The sequence below is a fragment of the Bubalus bubalis genome, chromosome 8 (genome assembly GCF_019923935.1).
Source record: "Bubalus bubalis isolate 160015118507 breed Murrah chromosome 8, NDDB_SH_1, whole genome shotgun sequence".
Lineage (NCBI taxonomy): Eukaryota > Metazoa > Chordata > Mammalia > Artiodactyla > Bovidae > Bubalus > Bubalus bubalis.
Genome location: NC_059164.1, coordinates 93,436,646 through 93,457,862, shown reverse-complemented (window position 1 = coordinate 93,457,862; position 21,217 = coordinate 93,436,646). Strand labels below are relative to the sequence as shown.

At 38.2% G+C, this 21,217-nt stretch overlaps 1 protein-coding gene across 4 annotated transcripts in view; it reads right to left on the bottom strand.

Moving 5' to 3' along the window:
* Nucleotides 1-668: 668 nt before the first annotated feature.
* The window catches only part of KLHDC10 (kelch domain containing 10), a 65,552-nt gene continuing 45,003 nt past the window's right edge, over nt 669-21,217 (bottom strand). For all 4 annotated transcript variants that reach the window (XM_006043412.4, XM_025291521.3, XM_044946860.2 and 1 more), the window contains 8 exons: nt 14,443-14,664; nt 12,917-13,071; nt 11,629-11,777; nt 9,951-10,035; nt 9,018-9,084; nt 8,341-8,388; nt 6,397-6,536; nt 669-5,780 (listed from right to left, as the gene is read on the bottom strand). In XM_006043412.4, coding sequence (XP_006043474.1) covers nt 5,571-5,780; nt 6,397-6,536; nt 8,341-8,388; nt 9,018-9,084; nt 9,951-10,035; nt 11,629-11,777; nt 12,917-13,071; nt 14,443-14,664 — 1,076 coding nt within the window. In that variant the 3' untranslated portion in view covers nt 669-5,570. The remainder of the gene's footprint in view (nt 5,781-6,396; nt 6,537-8,340; nt 8,389-9,017; nt 9,085-9,950; nt 10,036-11,628; nt 11,778-12,916; nt 13,072-14,442; nt 14,665-21,217) is intronic.

The window sequence follows — 21,217 nt, the reverse complement described above, 5'->3', positions numbered from 1 at the left end:
AGTAAGGTACAGAGGTCTCCTGGTCATCTCAGCCAGCACCAGGCAGTTAGCTTAGCTGTGGGACAGGGATTCCCAAATGTCACTGATCAGCTAAAATGCAATCAACTAAGGAGTTTGTTAAAGTAACTCACCTACAAAAACAATCTTTGGGATTTGGACCTAGGAATCTCTGTTTTTAACAGTCATGTCTCATGCTTAGAAACCAGTGGTTTTTCCCTTGAATCATACAGATAGTCGTGACTCTGTACGTAAAGATGCACATTTTTCCTCTGAATTCCCTGTAGCTTTTCCAACCCTTCGAAAGTCTTGGTACATCCATATAAACTTGTCTAGCAGTGGTCTGGGGAATATATGGGGCGAGACAGTAAAAGGGAATATGACTTGCGCTGCAGTCACTCCCTTGCTGATGTCCTGGAGGGAGCCGAGTTGTGTTGACGGGACTACGTATGTCCAGGAGTTCCAGAACGGGAGCAGAGAGAAGGCACACACAGTGCCTGTGGGCATGAAAGGTGGAAGACACACAGATATTACAGAGAAAAGCTGTCCCTGTGGGTGGTAAAGGACGTGGTGGCGGCAGGTGGGACTGATGCTTAGGTCATACAGGTGAGCTCACATTACCATCAGACAATCACATTACCATGAGACAATCAAGGTGGCCTTAAACCAAATAGATCTGGATAAGATTTATTGATCAGATTGTTTTAGAAAACCAACAGCAAAACACTGACAAGATACATAAATACAGATTGGACATTTTAGGGTAAATTCACTATATTTCCTACGCTTGTAGGAAACCAGGTAAGGTGGAAAAGCTGTCCTGATCATATGGCATGCACACCAGACTGCAAAAGGACTTCCACACTATTTAACAGGACTGTGGCAAGTAGCTTTAAGGTAAGGCAAGCATCGTGTGTGGCCTAAGCATACCCTGTACCAAGAGCCAAGCCCAGGTTCATTCTCAGAGACTGTTGAGTGGGGGTTCCCTTTTGTGCCCACGTCCTTCCACTGAAAGCCTCACTGGCAGGTGCCATTAGAGGGAGATGCCTGGCACTGTCCCTGCTCAGACTCTGGGTACAAGGAAGTGGCTTTAGAGAAAGTCAGTGTGTTTCTGATGCCTCCTTTGTATTCTAAATGTGCAACTAGTAAAACAGCAATTACTACAGCTTGGTGAAACTGCCTCCGACTCACCCTGTACAGTGACTAAGCAGGTCCTTTTCAAATCTTATAAAAAGTGAAGAAGAAAAAAGATAAAAAAATTAAAATTATACTAAAAAGATGGTACCACTTTTTGAAGCACAATTCAAAACTTTTTTTCTTAACACCAGATGAGGGAAGAAGTCACTTTCCACCGAATCTAATGACCTTAGAAGGGAAACACCACTGCTGGGCATGAGCTGGTGGCGACGCACAGAGGTCATGGAACTCTACCAAACCTACCTCAGGCCTTGCCAAGGTCCTGGAGCCCCAAGGCATTTGGGGAACTTAAGCAATTGAAGCCAATGGTGACTGGTTTTGGAAGCTTATGATCTCAGGACCATAAACCCTCATCCATCCTGGAGCTCAATGCTAGAACAATGAAGAAGAAGGAAAATGGCTTATTGTGCTACATCAGAGTGCTGGCAGGTAGACAATTCAATAACCTATACCGCCTTCTAAGCATCTGTAAGACACATAAAAACAAACTGGTTTTAGAGAATTAAGACCAACATAGTCTTAAAGATAATTTAACCTTTTCTACAAACCAAGCTGTATGGCTGGAAAAGGTATCTCCTAAGGAAAATGAAGGTTCCTTCATGAACAGTGGAAAAGCAAGTGTTTGCAAAGAGAGCCAAAGAAATGTATTCAAATGATGGGATTTCTTGTGCATCATACATAGCTTTTTCTTCTAATATGTGCTAAGAGTTCTTTGGTGGTTATAGGAGAGACAGCCTAGAACTCAGGGCAGGAGACTATGCCAAAGCAGAAGAGCAAAGAGTGATACTAAACTCAGCATTAACAGCTGTCATCTTGTTGACCAATTACAGCTAATCGAGCTGTTTTCATGTTCGCTGGTTTCTAGCCCCTCCGGGATTCCTGCTTTTCTATTTCTAACTACGCATTAGCCCCACTCCACTGAAAATGAGGTACTTGTGGGAAAGGGGTAGGGAGAAGGAAGAACTATAAATGAATCAATTGTTTGATAGGAAAGTTGAAACACTGATTATCTATGGATTGCAATTATCTGTGCTTTAATCTGGTTACTCTGGGTAACCAAAGGTCACTGTTAATATACCTTTTGCTTAGAAATGTTAATGTTTATTATTATATTTTAAAATTAGCTATATATTGGACATGAATAGTTTAGAGCAAATTTTTATATCATGTTCCAGGGCCCTGAAAAAAAGAAGATTCTGCCAGTAGAAAGGGTTTCAGTTTGGCCCCTGAAAAACAGTTAAAATTTCAATCTATTCTATATTGGTTTATAGATTTTCCAGAATATGGAAAATACTTTATTAAATGAAGAAAGTCATCATTTTCTTCAGGTAATAAAGTATTACATTCACAGATAAATTAGTATATACATGGGAGAACTGATAGTATTAAATATTAGGTTTTAATTCTCCATTTTAAAAACTTCTTACAGGTAGACTTCCTTGTTCCTGGGCAAAGAAATTTAAGAAGATATGCAAACATAAGATTGAGTACAAAGATGACTGGGGAAAAGTCTCAGTGCTAATAAGCCCAAGAAACAATAAATCTCTAATAGTTGGAGTAAGGAGACACTGGACTTGAAATCCAGGTTTGCCAAGAGTTGGCCTAAGTCAGCCAATCACATCTCAAATTTCTGGTATAATTTTAACTCTAATGTAGTGAGCTGGCTTCCCCAAGACAGATACAAAAAAGTAGTCTACCTGCTTTACAGTCACACCCTATATATAATCTGTATATATCCATATGTGTTTCTATATATTGCACTTAAACTTATAGGACTGCAGTAAGATGGCTGGGAGTACCTCAAAGAGGCAGAGAAGCAGCAGGCATAAACTTTTCTAAATCAAGTAACAGTGTCAGGCATTCAGAGTGCTGGTTATGGATATACTAAATGCCTGGTGATCCCCTATATAAAACTCTAGTCATCTACATTTAAGTCATCATACACACAGTCTCATTTGGCATCCAGAACATGTGCACCTGTGTGGTTCTATAGCACTCAGAGCTGATCATACTACATCATTTTCACTAGTGTTATATTAAAAGAAGACACTTTAGACCAAGGGTATGTACTTTTATGAAAATGTCACACACAAGGTCTTGGATGTCAGGCCTCCAAAGTCCATGTCAAAGAAGACTGCCTTCAGAAGGCTTTAAAAAGGAGGCTAGCAAGTGTGGATTGAATCAGTCTCTCTTTTAGCTCTCTGGTGTCGCAGAAGTAGAGACCTGCTTATACCCCAAGACTATGGAAGGATAAGCACAGAGGCTGAGCATTCAGTCTTTGTTCCCTATGAAACCATGACAAAGATCTTTCTGCCACCCTGAGTAGTATGACTTATTTATGGATAGTCCCCCCTGCCCCACCCCAAACATCCAGAGACTAGACTGGAGTCATGCAGCAAAGCTTTGTTTTGAACTAACAGAGCTGCTCAGACTGACTTGGTCTGGAAAGAGCTCCTCACAGGAACAAGCCTAGCAGTCGGTGGTAAGAGGTTAAAAGGCCAGACTGGTCATGGCAATGTGGGGGTGAGGCCTCCAGAGGAATTGCTCCTTTCCTCCTCTCCCCTACTCCATCACCCCCACAAAGGACCCAAACTCACAGATGAAAGATTATAAGACCCTTCAGAACACAGGCTCCATGAACTCAATCCCACATTGTTGGGAGATTATAATAAGGCCTGGAAGTTAGGAGTCCAAGTCCAGAGGCCGAACAAAACTAGATAGTAACTTTTCAGCTACAACTCAAAGGTGATTTTAAATCCACACATGAGCCTAAGAGATTCCCTTCTGTGATGAAGGAAAACAAGAATAATCTTAAAAGTTAAGTGAAAAAGAGGCACTTAAAGGAAAAATATGTCCCCAGTCTGTCTGAGTCTCCTGTTGTGATGTCACCAACAGGATGATCAGCACTGTCCCTGCCTGCACACCTTTAGCACCTTTCATACACGTAAGGACCTCCAACTGCTCGTGTCTCAGTAGGTCACTGATGGCAAAGCAAGTGAAAATTTAATTCATTTCTGTTTTAAAATTAAAATACAATATAAAACAAACCAGAACTAAAACTTCACACCAAAGAAGTGAATGATTCTCAGTTTCTTTTCTTCCGCATGCTAGTTTTTAAAATGATTCTTAATTCTTCAGGAAGAATGACTTGTGGCTTTTCCCCAAGACCTTTTATCCAATTACTAGGCAATTACAGCACCATGCACATTAAAGCAGACAGAAAACGAGGCAAAAAGCTAAGAGAAAAATCAAGGGCCAATTGGCTTTCTAGAGATAAAACCCATTGCCTGAGAATACGGTAGGTGCATGGCCCAGAGTGAGAAAAGAAGCATTCTAAAAGGAAATGGCCAGCATGACAGCCAAAGCTCACAGCCCAAGAGCAGAAGCCCTTCCTGCCCTGCTCTTCTCTGGCCTCTCACGAACTTTATGTCCCACGGCATAAATGCCATACCTGTTTAGGGTCTGCAGTTCCCTATGATGGAGTCAAAGATACCTTAAACCATTAACAGGCATAGGAGAATTTAAAAACTTCCCAGAATGAAGAACTTTGACCACCATAAGTTTCTTGATTTGAAATGTTCTCATGCCATAATTTCTAAGAACAACAACAAACAGCACAACCACCACACACGATGAAGTCTTTAGACAAGTCAACTCTAACCACTGCTGGCACCAGAAGGATGAGAAAAGACATCACTGATTGAGAGTTGTTGAGCTGCTTAATTTCCTCTAAAGCAAGTTAAAAGATAGGTTATGAGCTGCTTAACTATCCTCTAAAGTAAGTTAAAGGATAGGTTTGGGTATCTAGGCTGAAAGATACCAACCACTGCTGCCATTAGATCCAGCTACTCAATTAGATGTACCTTTGAAAACAGCAAGTTAAACATTCAGCTTTCCCTATAATCTGCAGGATTCTCAAGGTTAGCCTTCTTGTTCTATCCCCAATGCTGCTTCTCGTTGTTGCTGGATTTACTTTTTTTAATTTTTGTTTTTATTGACAATGTTGCTTAATTTATAGAGCAATGCCTGACATGGTCATATGTTGAGAGTTCCTTTAACATTTTCTTTATCTTATCTTGATTCATTTAACATTATGAAAGTACTTTCAGACTCTCCCTCAACTTCCATCAGGGAAGAGGGAGTATGTGAGTATGTGTGTGTACTGGGGCAGAAGGGAGAGAAGCAAAGAAAAAAGCACAAGGGAAAGTGAGATTCCATAAACTTAAAACAATTTACAGAAAGGCATCTGATGTATTTTCTGAATAAGGCCTTGATCAGGGTAACCAATTCTCTCTGTAGCACATTCTACACTGCCCATAAATAAAGGAGTCTCTTTAAATTAACATTTCCAGTATCAATGAACAGTCCAGTAATCCTCATTTCAAGCGCTCGATGAGTCCCTGTGTGAGTCCAAGGTGCAGAAGCTGTGTTCGGGAGAGGTTTGCTAGATTGGGGAAGGCCGCAAGCAGCTTCTCCCACGCCAGTTCCAGCAGGCTAGGAACCACCAGCCAGATCTTAAACAATGACCCAGTCCGTTTATTTTCGTGGATGTTCACCACTCCTCCATGAATGTACATGCAACCAGCCTATGAACAAATGGCAGTCAAAAGAGGATAAATAACAGAGACTTAAGCTGAAGATTCAGCAAAAAAAATTCATGGCAGGCTGAACTGAATGAAGTAAAATAAAAAATTTCTCACTGATCCCAACACAGTGCAGAGATCAAGAAAGATTTATATAATGAATGAGTTACTAAGGGAAAAACTAGAGATTACTTTTACTTCAACAACTTTGACATCATTAAACTAAGATTATATTAAGTACCCATCATGCCAAAGATAAGAATACAGAGTTTAAAATAAAGCTCTTAGCATTCAAGAAGCTAGTAGAATCTTCAATAACACAGCATTTTGGGGGTAAAATTATTCTGCCCTCCCAGAAAACATCTTTGATATCACTGTCAGGGCCTGAATACCACATGCAGCATTTCTTTTACATTTTATGCAGCTCTTTTAAGCTTGTATATGATGGATTTTCTCCCTTTTTCTCAGAGGAAGAGCTAGCTTTGGAAGAAAGGTTTTAAAAACACATTCTTAATCCAAGCTTTGCTAATATCAGACATCTTTTTTTCTTGCTCTATCCCTAAAAGTATTTCCTTATCATCTGCAACTACATAAAGAAGATAAGAAAATGAAAACTTACTGGTGTAACAGCTGCACAGTGAAAATAAACTGGCTCCGGCATGGTAGCTGGGAGCTTAACCCATTGAAAAGTCTGCAGATTCAGCTTCCAGATATCTCCCAGGATCACTTCTCCATTATAGCCCCCGCAAATAAACACATCTATCAGTGGAAGAGAAAACCAAAATCAGACAAAGGAAAAGAGCCACAGTGACAGCATGTCCTGTCGTAGCTCTCATGGCTAGCTGACATGGGGCCAGTCCAGTTTCCATACCATAGGGGACTTAGGCTGGTGGGCTGCTCATTCTGCTGCCTTGCCCCTCACTAGAGTCTGAACTCAGTGTTTGGATTTTTTCTAGGGCTAGGATGCAAGCCTCTGAGGAGGCTTCATGTCCAGGTTCTTAAATTCAAACACCTTCAGGTGCCAGGCATAGGAAGTCAATGAGCAAGAAGGTTCAGGGAAAATAGACAAGCCAGGTAACAAACAGGAGTGCACTTGCTCTAACGGGGAAGATGGTGATGCAGCTCCAGCTGATGGAGCTACGCAGGACTTAAGGTCAGCAATGGCCAGACCTTCCAATTTTGTAAGAGAAGTTGGAAATTCAGATTGATTTTTTTTGAAAAATGAAACTTTTTGGTTTTTAAGTATTGGCCACTAATTCAAAAACTGTAATACACACATGAGCCAAACAAAACACAACTGCAGGCCACCAGTTTGCAAACCCTTCTTTTAAATAATGTCCCTAAAAGTATAGACATTTATCTGCCCATAGAGACAAACATTCTCTATGTAGATAACTAGCCTGCAATGTTCAGTTCGGGGCACAGAGGTTTTTCCAAGCTTTCTTCAGCCCAAAGAGAACAGTCTGAAGCCCAAGTTGATCTGTGCTAGTTATTAATGTCAGGAAAAAATCTTCCCAAAGTTTTTTTTTTTTTTTTTTAAATCGCTGTTATTTTTCTGTTTGTTTTTGTAAAATCAGTTATTACCAAGTATACAACATGTACCAAAGGCTATGTGAAACTTCAAACTAAATGCTCAGAACTACAGCTGAGTGCAGCTTGTATGGTGCCTGGAGTCAAAGAACCAAATGAACCCTTGTCTTAACTCAGGTCTACATCAAGTTTAAGCCAATACCTAATTAAACTATAAAATACACTAGAAACATTTTTGGCTCGGATTCAAAAAAAAGTATGGTTCCATTTTTAGAGAGGCAAAGCTGAACAATGCCACTATCTATAAATCTTGCCCAAAGAGCAAAAGCATAATAAAAAGCACCTCTGTACTAGAGATGGCAGCATAATCCTAGTAAAATCTGAACTAAGCTGCTAAAAGGATATAGGCTATCAAACTCGTTTATACACACCTTCTTCCTCTCCAAAACTTTAAGGCGGTATATCCAACTATAAAATAAACTGTAAATTAAAAGACAGGAAGGTTGTCCAAAGAGGAGTCATTTATCACACTTAGATAAAGGAGCTGCAGCTGCTTTCTGAAGCCATACAATGCCTGTGTTGTAATACGGCCAAAGAATGAGCTAAGAGTTCTATTTGGCATCAGATGGAGAACAGAATAAACTTTATGAAATAACACTCTGAAGGAGTTATTACAATGTTAATACAATGTCTACCAAGGTCTCTATTGTATGTCAGGATTATTAGTGTTACCCATAATAACCACAGACATCTGTTAAGGTACGGTGCTGAAAGATTAGGTGGTATAGTAAAAGCTTACTTATCGCTTATTTTTGAGTTCTCTGATAAGAAGGAACCCAAGCACATTAGTTTATTTTATGAAAATTCCTGAGAGAAGCATAACTTTATGGATTTCCCTTTAAGTATAAACTACAAGAAATAGACTCTCCCCAAAGGTATGCTATGACTCTTTTAGGGTGATCATTAAGAAATAAGATATTCTCAGAATATACAGTTACAAAAATGGAAAGAGCATGCTATTTGAAATCCTTACCATTTTTTATCTGAACACAACTGTGACATCTCCGGGCTGCAGGAAAACCTGCCAAACATATAAACATGGAAATTCCATTATTCATAAGATACAGCAAAAGACAAACTATGAATAAGTTATTTAAAACAATCCCTTTGTTGCATTAAGCAAACACTGACTAGTCCTTCCAACCCTCCCTTATTTCACACTCAAATAAAGCCATCAGAAGTTCCATCATAATGATATAATGTTAAGATGTCAGCAAAATAAAGTGAGGTGGCAGTGGGCAAGGGTTACCAGTGGCTCTCCCAAGCCCTTTTACCTACAAAGAGACAGGTACATCTTGATTTAAGTGCCTACTTCTTATCCTACCCAGATTTCCCTCTGCCACAGAATTCAGCAATCCCCATTAAAAGTCTTTGCTCAGCTGCTGAGGAAGAATAATTGGGCTAAGGAATACAAGTAATTTCCTTCTTTCTTTTTCCTAGTTCCCCAACCAGGGATCAAACTCGTGTCCCCTGCAATGAAAACACAAGTCTTAACCACTGAACTGCCAGGGAAATCCCATAAGTAATCTCAAATATCAGTTCAACAGCTATTTTTCTTGTCATATAATGCAATAAAATCACTTTTTCACTTTCAGAACCAACTATAAAGTACATTTATTAAAGATAAATGAATCAATATTTTAAATTTACCTATTTTTTCATGGGGTTTTGTTGCAATTTCCTCCCATGCATTTGTTTCAAGGTTGTATGCATGAATCTTGGAGACAGAAAATAAGAAGACACACAAATAACTTTAGTTAGCCCCAAAACTGGATTTTTCACAACAGCCTGTACAAACATATTCCTGGTTGAAAATGCTTCTTCTCCTTTGCTATTCTCTGATCTTTCCTAATTCTAATATAAAGCAAAACATTAAGTGAAGCAGTTGAAAGTTAAACACATACATAATTTTATTATTTTTAAGTCATAGAAAAAAATGAGGAAAAAAGTTGGAATTCTGCTGCTTCCACATTTTCTGTGATAAACATATATAATTTTTATAACAGAAAAAAGCAACTGTTTGTAAGTAAATATGAGAATGCAGTTTTGACAAAACTTGGAAAGGACCATTAAGATTCCAAAGCAGACCAGGAGCTCTGAGGCCTACAGACTTCCTCTGGGACATGTGGATTTAGAAATGCCACAGGGATGGATGAACAGAAGCCCTTCAGAGCTCAGCTTTCTAAGGTTAGTGATGTGTCGTCCTAAACATGCCTGTTCTTTTTAGATATGCAGCACTGACAATGAGAGCAATGTGACATTCTGAGAATCCTGGTTCCAATTCTAATTAGTTGCTCCATTTGAGCTGCTGTATCTTTCTTTTAATATCTTTTCTCATCTAGCACAAAGGGATAATTCTAATAAAGGATTTTCAGTGTGTGGTTACACAACTGTCAACGGGAAAGCACATTAGGGGCAGAGTTCAACCTTATATTATAAAGAGCATCCAACACAAAATAGGTCTTCATAAAGAACCTGCTTGAAAATTAAAATGTCTACCATAACAGAACTGTTACTTATTATGCTCAGTATAACAATGCCTTTCCTCTGGCCCTCTTCCTCTCTCTCTCCTTTTTAATGTACCTTGTTTAAGGAATAAGCTGTCCAAGAAGTACCACCTCCCAAGATGTAAATCCTCTGCCCATCATGTGCTATTTCATGTCTGTACCTGAAAATATACAATAAATACATTTATAATTAAGGGGGAAATGACCTACGTAAGAGTTGGCTGCAAGACTTTTACTGCATCATTATTTATAATAATAAATTATTGGAAATGACTCAAGTGTCTAATAATAATGAATTGGTTAAATAAATTATACAATATAAAAAATGGATTAGTATGCAACCAATAAGAATGTAGACACAGAGAATGTTAATATACTGAAAACTTTTCATGTCATTGACTGAAAAAAATCAGTTAGATAAGAGCAGATAGGTTATAATCCTACTAAAAATTTACAGATATACAAATAATGCTCAGAAAAATGACTATAAGGATACATGTAAAATGTTAACCCTGGTTATCCCTGAGTTTAGATTTTATTTTTTTATTTTCTTCATTTTGCTTATTTGTATCTTCTAGATTTTCTATAATCTTTTTGTGATAACTGTATAAGGGGGGAAAATATTACAGAGTTTTAAAAAGTGATCTGCCTACATTTAATCAGAAAGTCTAGACTATGGGTTTTCAAATTAAGATGCTTATTTAACAGATACAAAGATTATCAGGAAAAATCATGCTACATAAAGCTGTGAATATAATATGAAACATCTACCAGAATTTTTATCCAAGTAGTTTAGCTAAAAGCTGAAACAATTTATAATATATCCATAAAATTACTCAAAGAAGGCAACTATGTGAAAATACTTTGAAAACTTAATCTAGTTTCTCCTTTCCTGAAGGCCTTGGTGCTGATAAAATATATTACATCAAAATGATTCCCTGTACCAAGCCATCTCCTAAGTCCTCCTGTGGTAGTTCTGCAATAATCAGAGCACTAAGATTCTACAATAGAGATAAATCTTCCTTAGCACCCATATGCCATTTTTAAAAAGCCAACAAATAGTCTAACAGTAAATAAAAAATTGTTTACTGTCTTTGCTTTTAAACTAGAGGGGAGAAAAAAAAAACACCTCTTTAAGTTTTCTGATGAGTTTAATTCTAAGAAGAGGCAACTGCTATTAGGAAAGAAAAATGAAAGAGTTTATTTAGGACTGCTACTAAAAGGTAACTAAAGAGAATCATGTGATGTCTGAGTGTTTAATAGAGCACTTAAAATACACAATCTTCCCTCCCTTTCTTCCATTCATCCAACCACCCATTCAATCAACATTCACTGAGTACCACATGAGCAAGGCACTGTGTCCTTCCTGGGGATAGGTTGTTAAGCAAGGGAGCCAAAGAATCCTAATATGCAAGTTAAGAAGGGAAATCAAAAAGTAACTAGAAAGTAACTGTTGTGTGGGTAATATGAAATTTAGTTACAATTGTTACCACTGTTTTTTTTTTTTTAAAGGGCTACTACTTTCTTAATGCAGGAAAATTGAAGCATAAAAGGAAATAACGTGAAAAAAAAAGCTATAGTTCAGAGGGAAACATCATTTCCTCACCAGAAAACCCTTTAATGCTGAACAAGGATCTAATAGCCAGTGAGCTATTTCAACCAGGGCAAAGGGCTTCTTCAAACCATACTGCCAATATTCTAAAAAAAAGTAAAATCTTAGCAAGAAAGAATATGCTTTAATTCTAGAATCTCACCTCTCTTCTGGTAGATCACAGGATAGGTTGTTTGGTTTCAGTTGTGTCCACTCTCTGGTATTGAGATCTAATTTGTGCAGGTCTGTGCTGTAAATATAGCCAGTTGTCCCTCCAAATACATAAAGGGAGCCATTGATGATAGCCATAGCCTGGATAATGAGGAGATGTGAACAAGACTGGCTCATTAACACGTGATTAAAGAATGTAAACTTATTAGATACCCAAAAATGAAGTTTTATGAAGTTTTCTTGTACTTTTTAATCTTCTAAAAATCAGACCCTTAAAGGATTAAAGATTTTAGAGAACACAGAGATTGTTTTTAGAAAAATAACTTTTGCTCAACTGGAAAGCAAGTTCTGTCTAGATGGGCAAAGGGCTCCTTAGGGGTCTTAGCCAACCAAAAAATTTACAGATCATGGACATGAGCATTTCCACTGAAAGCTGCTTCATTTTTTAAGCAGTCTAGAGAAAAATGTCTTTAAGAAGAAGGGGCAGATATGAAAATAAGACCCCAAAATCCCTAAAGTAAGAAAGTTCTCAAAACTTGACATGTTCCACCAGATTCTTCTCAATGTAAGTTTGGCTTTTGCTATAGTCATTTCTTAGTGTTTTAACCTGTGGTGGGATACAGTCATCCAGTCTGTGCTTCTACACACAGTCCAGAAGCTACGTATCAGTATCAATGCCAGCTAGTTGAGAAAGAAACCACTGCTTTTGCTGTTTTAAGCTCAGCCCATTATTCTCAAAGGGTCTCTGATGTATGATGAGTTGCTTCCTACCTTTTTGCATATAACTTTTCAAACCTAAGGTCTGAAGTACTAGAACCTAACTGGAAGCTAATTTCTGTGTAATCTGTGTTTTAGCCAAGATCTGTATAAAAGTCTCTTAACCAAGTACAGGGATCATCTACTCTAAACTTAGGTTAGAAAGCTCTTCAAAGCATCATATCACTCTAAAGACGAGAGAACTTGGACTACATATATAGCCCAGTCTCTCACTGAGGGTAAGTGAGGTCCTGACATTTAAGGAAACTTCCATATAGGTCTAGATCATTGATCCTAAAAGTTGAGTAGGAAAAAAAAAAAAAAAAAAAAGAGGGGGGAAAGAACGGAAAGAAGAAGGTAAGCAACCAGATTCACAATTTCACACTGGAACTGAAAAATCGAATAGTAACAATGCATTTATTTTCCATTTAAAAAGTTGGTGGTAATATAAATATTCTGACATTGTTCCTGGAACTAAAGAATCTGAACAAATTCATCCACCATGACTGGCCATAGATTGGTACCTGTCCATATATACGACTGGGTTTCTTCCCCCGACAGCTGAGCAAAGCCCATCTCTTATATTTCACGTTGCAGACGTGGACGTCATTGCCATTGCTCTCACCAAATGGGATGCCAGTACCTCCAAACACTAACAGGTTGTTTCCATGCAGCACAACTGGGAAAGAAGAAGCATGAATTTCATTTTCGTACTGGCTACTTGCACGGTACTCCCACATTAACCCAGGATATCAGAAAAACTCAAAAATGTCTGCTTTAATGCTTTCAGAAAATAGCTCAAACCACTGACATATAACTACTGTAAGTTCTACAGAAAAAGATCTAATTCACACTACATCACATGGCTCACTCTTTGATACGTGACATGTATTCAATACACAGTTGTGGAATTCATGAAACATTGTATATAACAATACAGAATGATATGAACTACAATCCACCACTGCTGCTTAACACAGTTCAAGTACACAGTAGAGCAGAAGAAAATAAAATGAAGGCTCATCTTTGCCTTAGCAAAGACCCAGTGGGACTCAGGATGAAGGGATAAAAGGATCATTCTGTTTTTTTCCAGGGGAATGATCTCTACATGTTAAATTATAGTTTCTGTCATCTTAATCCTACACCTGATAAAAAGAACATGAATATCCTGCTGGCAACTTTCTGTTCCTGTCATCAAACACACTTGTATATTCTTTCTCTTATGGCAAATATTCTGAAAATACCGCTACTGTATCATTTCAATGATTTTTTTTTTAACCAGTTCTTCGATTGATAGTGTTAGAGTCAACAGCAGGAGCTCTAGAGACAGTGAAAGCTGGGTTTTAAGTCTCATGTGACCTCAGGAAAGTTATTTAATCTCTTTAAATTAATCTTTCCAACAACCCTATGAGGTAGGAACTATTATTCTCTTTTTCATTTTTATAGATGATGAAATAGAAAGTGGTGAAAGGTTTAAATAACTTGTTGAAGGTTTTCTAAAAAGAACCTTGCCAACCTAGGGTTCAATCCCAGGCAGTCTGGCTCCAGAGCCTGCACTCACAGCCACTGTTCTTAGGGCCTCTCTAAGGCCTCAGTCTCCTTATCTGTACAATGGCAAGAATTCCAGTGTTGACACTATAAAGATGCTGTGAGGATTAAACAGATGCCATGTGTGAAGCACTTTGCTCAACAGCTGTAAACCCCATTTGTTGATTTTCTACTACATTTTGCCAAGCTTATATATGATGCTTTATGTTGTACCCTCTAGATATTAATCCCATTTTATGGGTAAGGAGCTAGAAGCGAAAAATCATTAGGCAAGTACGTAACATACAGCCAAATTCAAACTCAGGACAATCCAACTCACAATTAATTCTGAATACAATGCTATAGTATTATCATAGTGAGAGTCTACCCATTAACAGGGCTTAATCATATTACTATTATGATTTAGTATTCTTAAAAATCATTAACAAGAAAATCACCTTACATTGAACCAGACCTCTCAGATATTTCATAAAGCCCAAAGTTCAGAACTGCTTGCACTCACGTGACATAGATGCCAATTCTCGGGGCATGTAGCCATCTGTGCCCATCTGGTGCCATACTCCTGTAGCAAAATGATACCTCCAAAGCTCCCTGAAGAGAGGATAGTCTTCATTATCTGGCCCTCCTGATTCATCATAATCTGGGTTATAACCTCCAAACACATACAGATTGGTATTATCTGCCACACAACGATGTCCACTTCGTGCTGGTGGAGGTCTGTGGCCTAGGAGAGAAGAGGACAGTTTTCCACAGGTGGCCCAGCAGATTAAAAGCACACACAAAATTTGGTAACAAGCATTTTATCTTTAAAAAGGTAATCAGGGAAAATTTATGATGTGGATGCACTTTTTTTAAACTAGGTTATTTTTTAATGTTCACACATACTACTTAGGATTTTAAGGAGCTAGTCTCCATTTCTATTTCGTAAAACTATTTTCAACTTTTGATAACTGGAAAAGGATTTTTCCCAAGGGAGGCAAAACAGCATCATAAACTTGAGAAAATGGCTGGTAACGGAATTTTCAAGAAAAGGAGGAGGAAGGGTTTAAAAATCCAAAAGCTAAAAGGATGAATTTTCTATTTTCTTAGAGGAGGAAAAACACAGGCCAACTAAATTAAACTGAAAGTATTAGAGAACTACATAAATATAATCACAAATGTGAATGAGTCATGTATAAATAAAAATACACATACATAAAACCTGTGATTTTTCTACAATATATAATTATACACTTAAAAATAAAATTGGCTTTCAAAGAGTTATAGCAAAGTTTAGAATTTAAACACCATTCCAGACATTACGGTAGTTAACAAAGAATATCCCTGTCCTTATCTTAAAGAGCATCTTTCATCCTATTAAGAACTTTATTAAGAAAAGCTATTTCAGGGAATTCCCTGGTGGTCCAGTGTCTGGATTCAGTACTTTCACTGCTGGGGCCCCAGGTTCCATCCCTAACTGGGAAACTAAGATCCCACAAACCACGCAAAAAAAAAAAAAAAAAAAAAGCTGTTTCTACAATCTATATTTGCAAGCTCTCTGAAGTTTAAATTGTCAACTAGTTCACTAGAAGTTACTTCGATTATTTTAGAGTAAAAAACCCCCAAATTTATATTATTTCTACTATCCTCACAATTTTTGTACCAGTCTACACAAATCCTTACATAGCTATTAGAACCAAAGATGATTAAATATACACTGGATGGAGTGAGGTACTAGGTTTTGTCTGTTATCCTCAACTTCTCTACTTTCATATATTGCCAATGGATACTAGTGTAACATTAGCATTTATGACAATGCTGGACACCTAACAAACACGGTTATATAAACATTACCAGCCTAATACAGGCCTCACATATATATTTTTTTAATCAAAATCTTACTTCCTACGGTATGCTTTGAAACAAGAACTGAAATGAAACTGCACAGATATAGAAAAACTAAAAGCCAGATGAACAAACCATGGCCATCAAATCACTCAAGTCCAACCTGTAGGTCCTGAGAAGTTCTCAAACAGCAATTCAGAGCCTTCCATGCTCCTTCACATCCTGCCTGTTTAAGTCTGTCTCTCTGCTTGGAAAGCCGAGTCCTTCCCTTAGCCCTTGACCTGGTCTACCTAGCCTTCAAAGTCTGGTGTGGCAAGACCTCAGGGCTCAGTCCATACAGCTGTCTCATCAATAAAACTTTATGGCCCTGGGAGTTCCCTGGTGGCCTAGTGGTTAAGATCCTGGGCTTTCACTGCCATGGCCCAGGTACAATGCCTGGTCAGGAAACTGAGATACTGCAAGCTGTGTGGCACAGACAAAAAAAGAAAACTTGCAGCCCTTACTGTTCAGTACCACACCACTCAAATGTTATGACAGACGTGGACAATTAATAAGATGATTACACCATAACTAGGTAAGTACATAATAAATATATTACACAAACTATAATCAGTTTGGAGTTTACTCATGAGCTACGATTTATCTCAAGTGAAGAGCTAAATTTCTATTTCTAAAAATCTTGAAGCAGAAAATGTGGTGTGGAAGGAAGAACAATAACTTATATAAATATCTAGATTTGAATCCAGGTTCTAACTACTTCCTTGAGCAAGTCATTGACCCTCACTGAGTCTCAGCTTGCTTTTGTATGAAGGAATATTATTTCTGTACTTCACAGATTATTATACTTGCTATTTTGTTAAACTATGTTTATTGGTTAATATATGCATCTTCCTAGGAGGCAATCTCTTGCCTGGAAAATCCCATGGATGGAGGAGCCTGGTAGGCTGCAGTCCATGGGGTCGCTCAGAGTTGGACAGGACTGAGCGACTTCACTTTCACTTTTCACTTTCATGCACTGGAGAAGGAAATGGCAACCCACTCCAGTGTTCTTGCCTGGAAAATCCCAGGGACAGGGGAGCCTGGTGGGCTGCCATCTATGGGGTCGCACAGAGTCGGACACGACTGAAGCGACTTGGCAGCAGCAGCAGCAGCAGCAGCAGGAGGCAATAAACTATTTGAGGGAAACAGAATGTATTTGTATTTATCTTTCTATTACCAGGCCTAAGGAACACAGGAACTACTGAACAAATTTACAAATTTTAATTTTTCTCTATTCATTTCATTAATATTTATTTTTCTTCTCCAAATAAAGGGCAAATATCACATATAGCAATTATTTCTGTATCACCACAACATCTAAAACAGAGATGTATAACAGACACTGGAAGTCTCATTGATATTAACTTCAGGTCAAAGTTAACAGTAACAGGGATGATCAGAACAGTGTACAGCTCTCAGTGGACTTTGATACTGTGCTTAGAATGAGATACAATTTGGGGGACAGGAACTGGATTATGCAATGGTCTTCTTAAAACATAAATGCTTATAAGGATTAGCAAGACAAATTTAATGAAAAAAACTCAACGAGTTCCTATGGTCAACAGATAGGATTCTCTATAGTGTCATTTGCTTGATTACCTGGAACCAACAGAAATTTCTGAAACTGCCTTTGGGCAGATATGAAAAGACATATAGTATATTCTAGGATTTTCTCTAAATGACTGCACAGCAGAGAAGTCATTCCATTTTATGTTTACTGCCAACTCTTTTTGAGACAAATATAACTTATATGATTAAAGGTTGAAAAGTCAATGAAAAGATGACTTTATATTTATCCATTTATTCGTTGAGCCAAAAATATTATTGGGTGCCTGCTATATGGCAGGTACTGTACTAGGTGCTAAGGACACAATGATAAGATCATTCCTCTTTCTGTCCTCTGGGGCTTAGAGTTAGCCCTGTGCTAACGGAGATACGACTCCAAAGCATCTGAAATGAGGCTAGTCCAAACTGAGTTATGCTTTAATTGTAAAATACTCCCTGGATTTAACAGACTTAGTATCCAAAAATGAATGTAAAGTTCAGTTCAGTTCAGTAGCTCAGTCGTGTCCGACTCTTTGTGACCCCATGAATCACAGCATGCCAGGCCTCCCTGTCCATCACCAACTCCCAAAATTCTATCTGAATATAGGTATAGTGATATTTTTGACCTCCTGATCAAATAAAAATTAAGATTAATGTCACCTGTTTTTTACTTTTTTCATAAGGCTACTAGAAAATTTAAAATTTTGTGGCTCACATAATATTTATATCAAAAGCACTGGTCTAGTTCAATTGCTGGCTTCTGTAAATAATGCCATTATCTATGCAAATTAAACTGCTGAGTTATGAGCATCTGATCAACGTTCGATAAATATTAAACATCCCGTCAAGAAGTCCTAGGGCTGGGAGTGAAAAGCTAACCATTCTTTCTCTAGTCAGTGACTAAAGATTTCTTTGGGTCTGGGGTCAAAGGAATATACACTTACAGTTGTCACAGATTCAGCGGGTTACAACTGAGCTCTATTGCTTTTCAAGAAGACTGGAACAATGTATACACCCAGCAATAGTGTATAGAAGTGCCCATTTCTTCATGCCCTCTTCAACCTTTTTAGTTTGTGCCAATCTGATGGGTAAAAGTGAAGTTGCCCAGTCGTGTCCGACTCTTTGCGACTCCATGGACTGCAGCCTCCCAGGATCCTCCATCCATGGGATTTTCCAGGCAAGAGTACTGGAGTGGGCTGTCATTTCCTTCTCCAAGGGATCTTCCCGACTCAGGGATTGAACCAGGGTCTCCCGCATTGCAGGCAGACGCTTTACCCTCTAAGCCACCAGGGAAGCCCAATCTGATGGGTATCAGACCAATTTGCATTTCCCTGATTATCACGTTTATCAGCCCATTTGTACTTCTTTTTGGGGGGAACCACCTGATCATATATCCATTGTCTACTGTATTGTCTTCTCACAGATTTGCAGAAATTATTTATTTATTCTATTTCTTTCTTCCAGCCTACTCTGGTCTTTTAATTTTGTCTATGGTATATTTTAACATATGGAAGTTTTTGTACAACTGAATCTCTCAGTCTTTCAAGGCTCCTTTGCAACAACAGCAACAAAAGGCTCATTTGCTTTACATCTTACATTATAAGATCCTCGTGCCCTCGTGCTTCTGTTCAGTTACATCTGACTCGTTACGATCCCATGGACTGTAGCCCACCAGGCTCCTCTGTCCGTGGAATTTTCCAGGCAAGAATACTGGAGTGGGTTGCCATTTCCTACTCCAGGGATCTTCTCAAGCCAGGGATTAAACCTGCATCTCTTGCACTGGCAGGCAGGATTCTTTTAAATCTGTGCCACCTGGAAAGCGTAATTATAAGATTACTATTTTCATTTATTTCTAATAAATTTTTAGTTTTGGTTTTTCATATTCAGAACCTGAATACATTCAAAACATATTTTTGTATATTTTATGAGGTAGGGTACTAATATTTCTCACAAAATGGATAGGCTGTTGTCCCTGAACCCCTTATGGAAAGCTATCCTTCCAACACTGAACTTAAAAGCTGTCTTTGAAGCTAAAGTAGTGTGTGCATGCTAAGTCACTTCAGTCATGTCCAACTGTACCATTACCCTTAGTCTTTATTGTATACTACACTGACAAGTTCTAGAGTAGAATTAGGAAAATCTCAATATCCAGGTCTAATCACCATGGACACAAAATCTATTGCTCTTTAAGAATGCATACAATCAACATAAAGACTCCACACACTCAAATGCAAAAGCTTGTAAACAGAATATAACATTTTAGCTTAATAAGCCTATCACTTACAAGATGAAGCCACCTCTTGATGTGCTATGAAACATTTGTGGTAAGGTCATTAAAAAAAAAATTAAGACCTTTACTTCTAAAAGCATTAACTAGTTATAAATATCATATAGCTTAAAGGATGAATTCAGTTTAACTGGTTGCTTTTGTTCAGTTCTCAGTCGTGTCCAACTCTTTGCGACCCCATGGACTCCGGCACGCCAGGCTTCCCTGTCCTTCACCATCTCCCAGAGCTTGCTCAAACTCATGTTCATTGAGTCCGTGATAACATCCAACCACCTCATGTCCACTGAGTCCGTGATGACATCCAACCAACTTAACTGGTTACTTCTTTCCAAATATAAAGCTTACCATTACCTTTACCTGAGAAGACAGGTCTTCTGTTGTACACTTGGAAGCCTGGACTGTGCCAGCTGGCTCCCACCCCTGACTGGTAGGCAGGCCTTCTTACTACTCCCAGAGTCCAAGCTGCTCAGGCAAAGGCCATCCATTAACAGCAGCACACAATATTCTTGGTTATGTAAGCGTCTCCTACTGCAGGGCTTCCATACCCTGTGTAAGACTTATATAAGATCTGGTTTCTAAGAGCAGAGTAATCTTAAGTCTAAGTTGGCAGCAATAAAAGAAACTTGGTCTGACAGACACTGGTGCTGCCGTGAGTTCGTTTCAAGTGCTGAGCAAAGTGTACTTGTGATAGCTGTCACTACTTACTTGCCTGGGTTTCTGGGCTCTGTTCAGTCCTGCTATTTATTAATACCTGTACCATTACTACACTGTTTTAATTATGACAGCTCTGAAGTATCTTAACATCTAATGGGACAAATTCCCTGCTGTTACTCTTTTTCAAAACTTCTCAGCTACTTTTCTCCATGTACTCTTGCATTGGGTTTTAGAATCAGTATGTTAAAATCTATGAGGCCCCTTGGGCAGATACCATCGTATCCAGGTGATCAAAGTTCACATCACCAGTAATGGGATAAATCAACACCACATGCAATGAAATGAACACAATATTACTTCAGTTGGTATTTCAGCCCAAAATGTATAAGCTGAATGTAATCATGAAAAAACATGAGAGAAACCCAAACTGAAGGACATACTACAATATGACTAGTCTGTACTGTTCAAGAATATCAATATTAAGGCTTAAGATACATGAGAACTGAATGCAACACGTGATCAGGGATTTTATTTTACTATAAAGGACATTTTTGGAAGAACTGGCAAAATCCAAAATGAGGTCTATAAAGCTGATAATAGTGTTAATTCAGCCCATTATTTATAGTGTTAATTTCTCGATTTTAATACTTGTAAGAGAGTATCTGTTTTCCAGGAACAGACACCAAAATATTTAGGGGTAAAGGAGCATTGTGTCTGCAGCTTAATCTCAAATGATTCAAACAGAAAAACAGTATGTATATGCATATGTATTAGAGAGGGGAGAAAGGGGAGAAGAAAAAGAAAAGAGAGGGAGCAGGATAAAGCAAATGTGATCAAATGTTAACATCTGTGGGATCCAGGTATAGAATACAGGAAAATTTTATCATTCTTGTAACAGTTCTGTAAGTCTGAAACTATATAAAAAGAA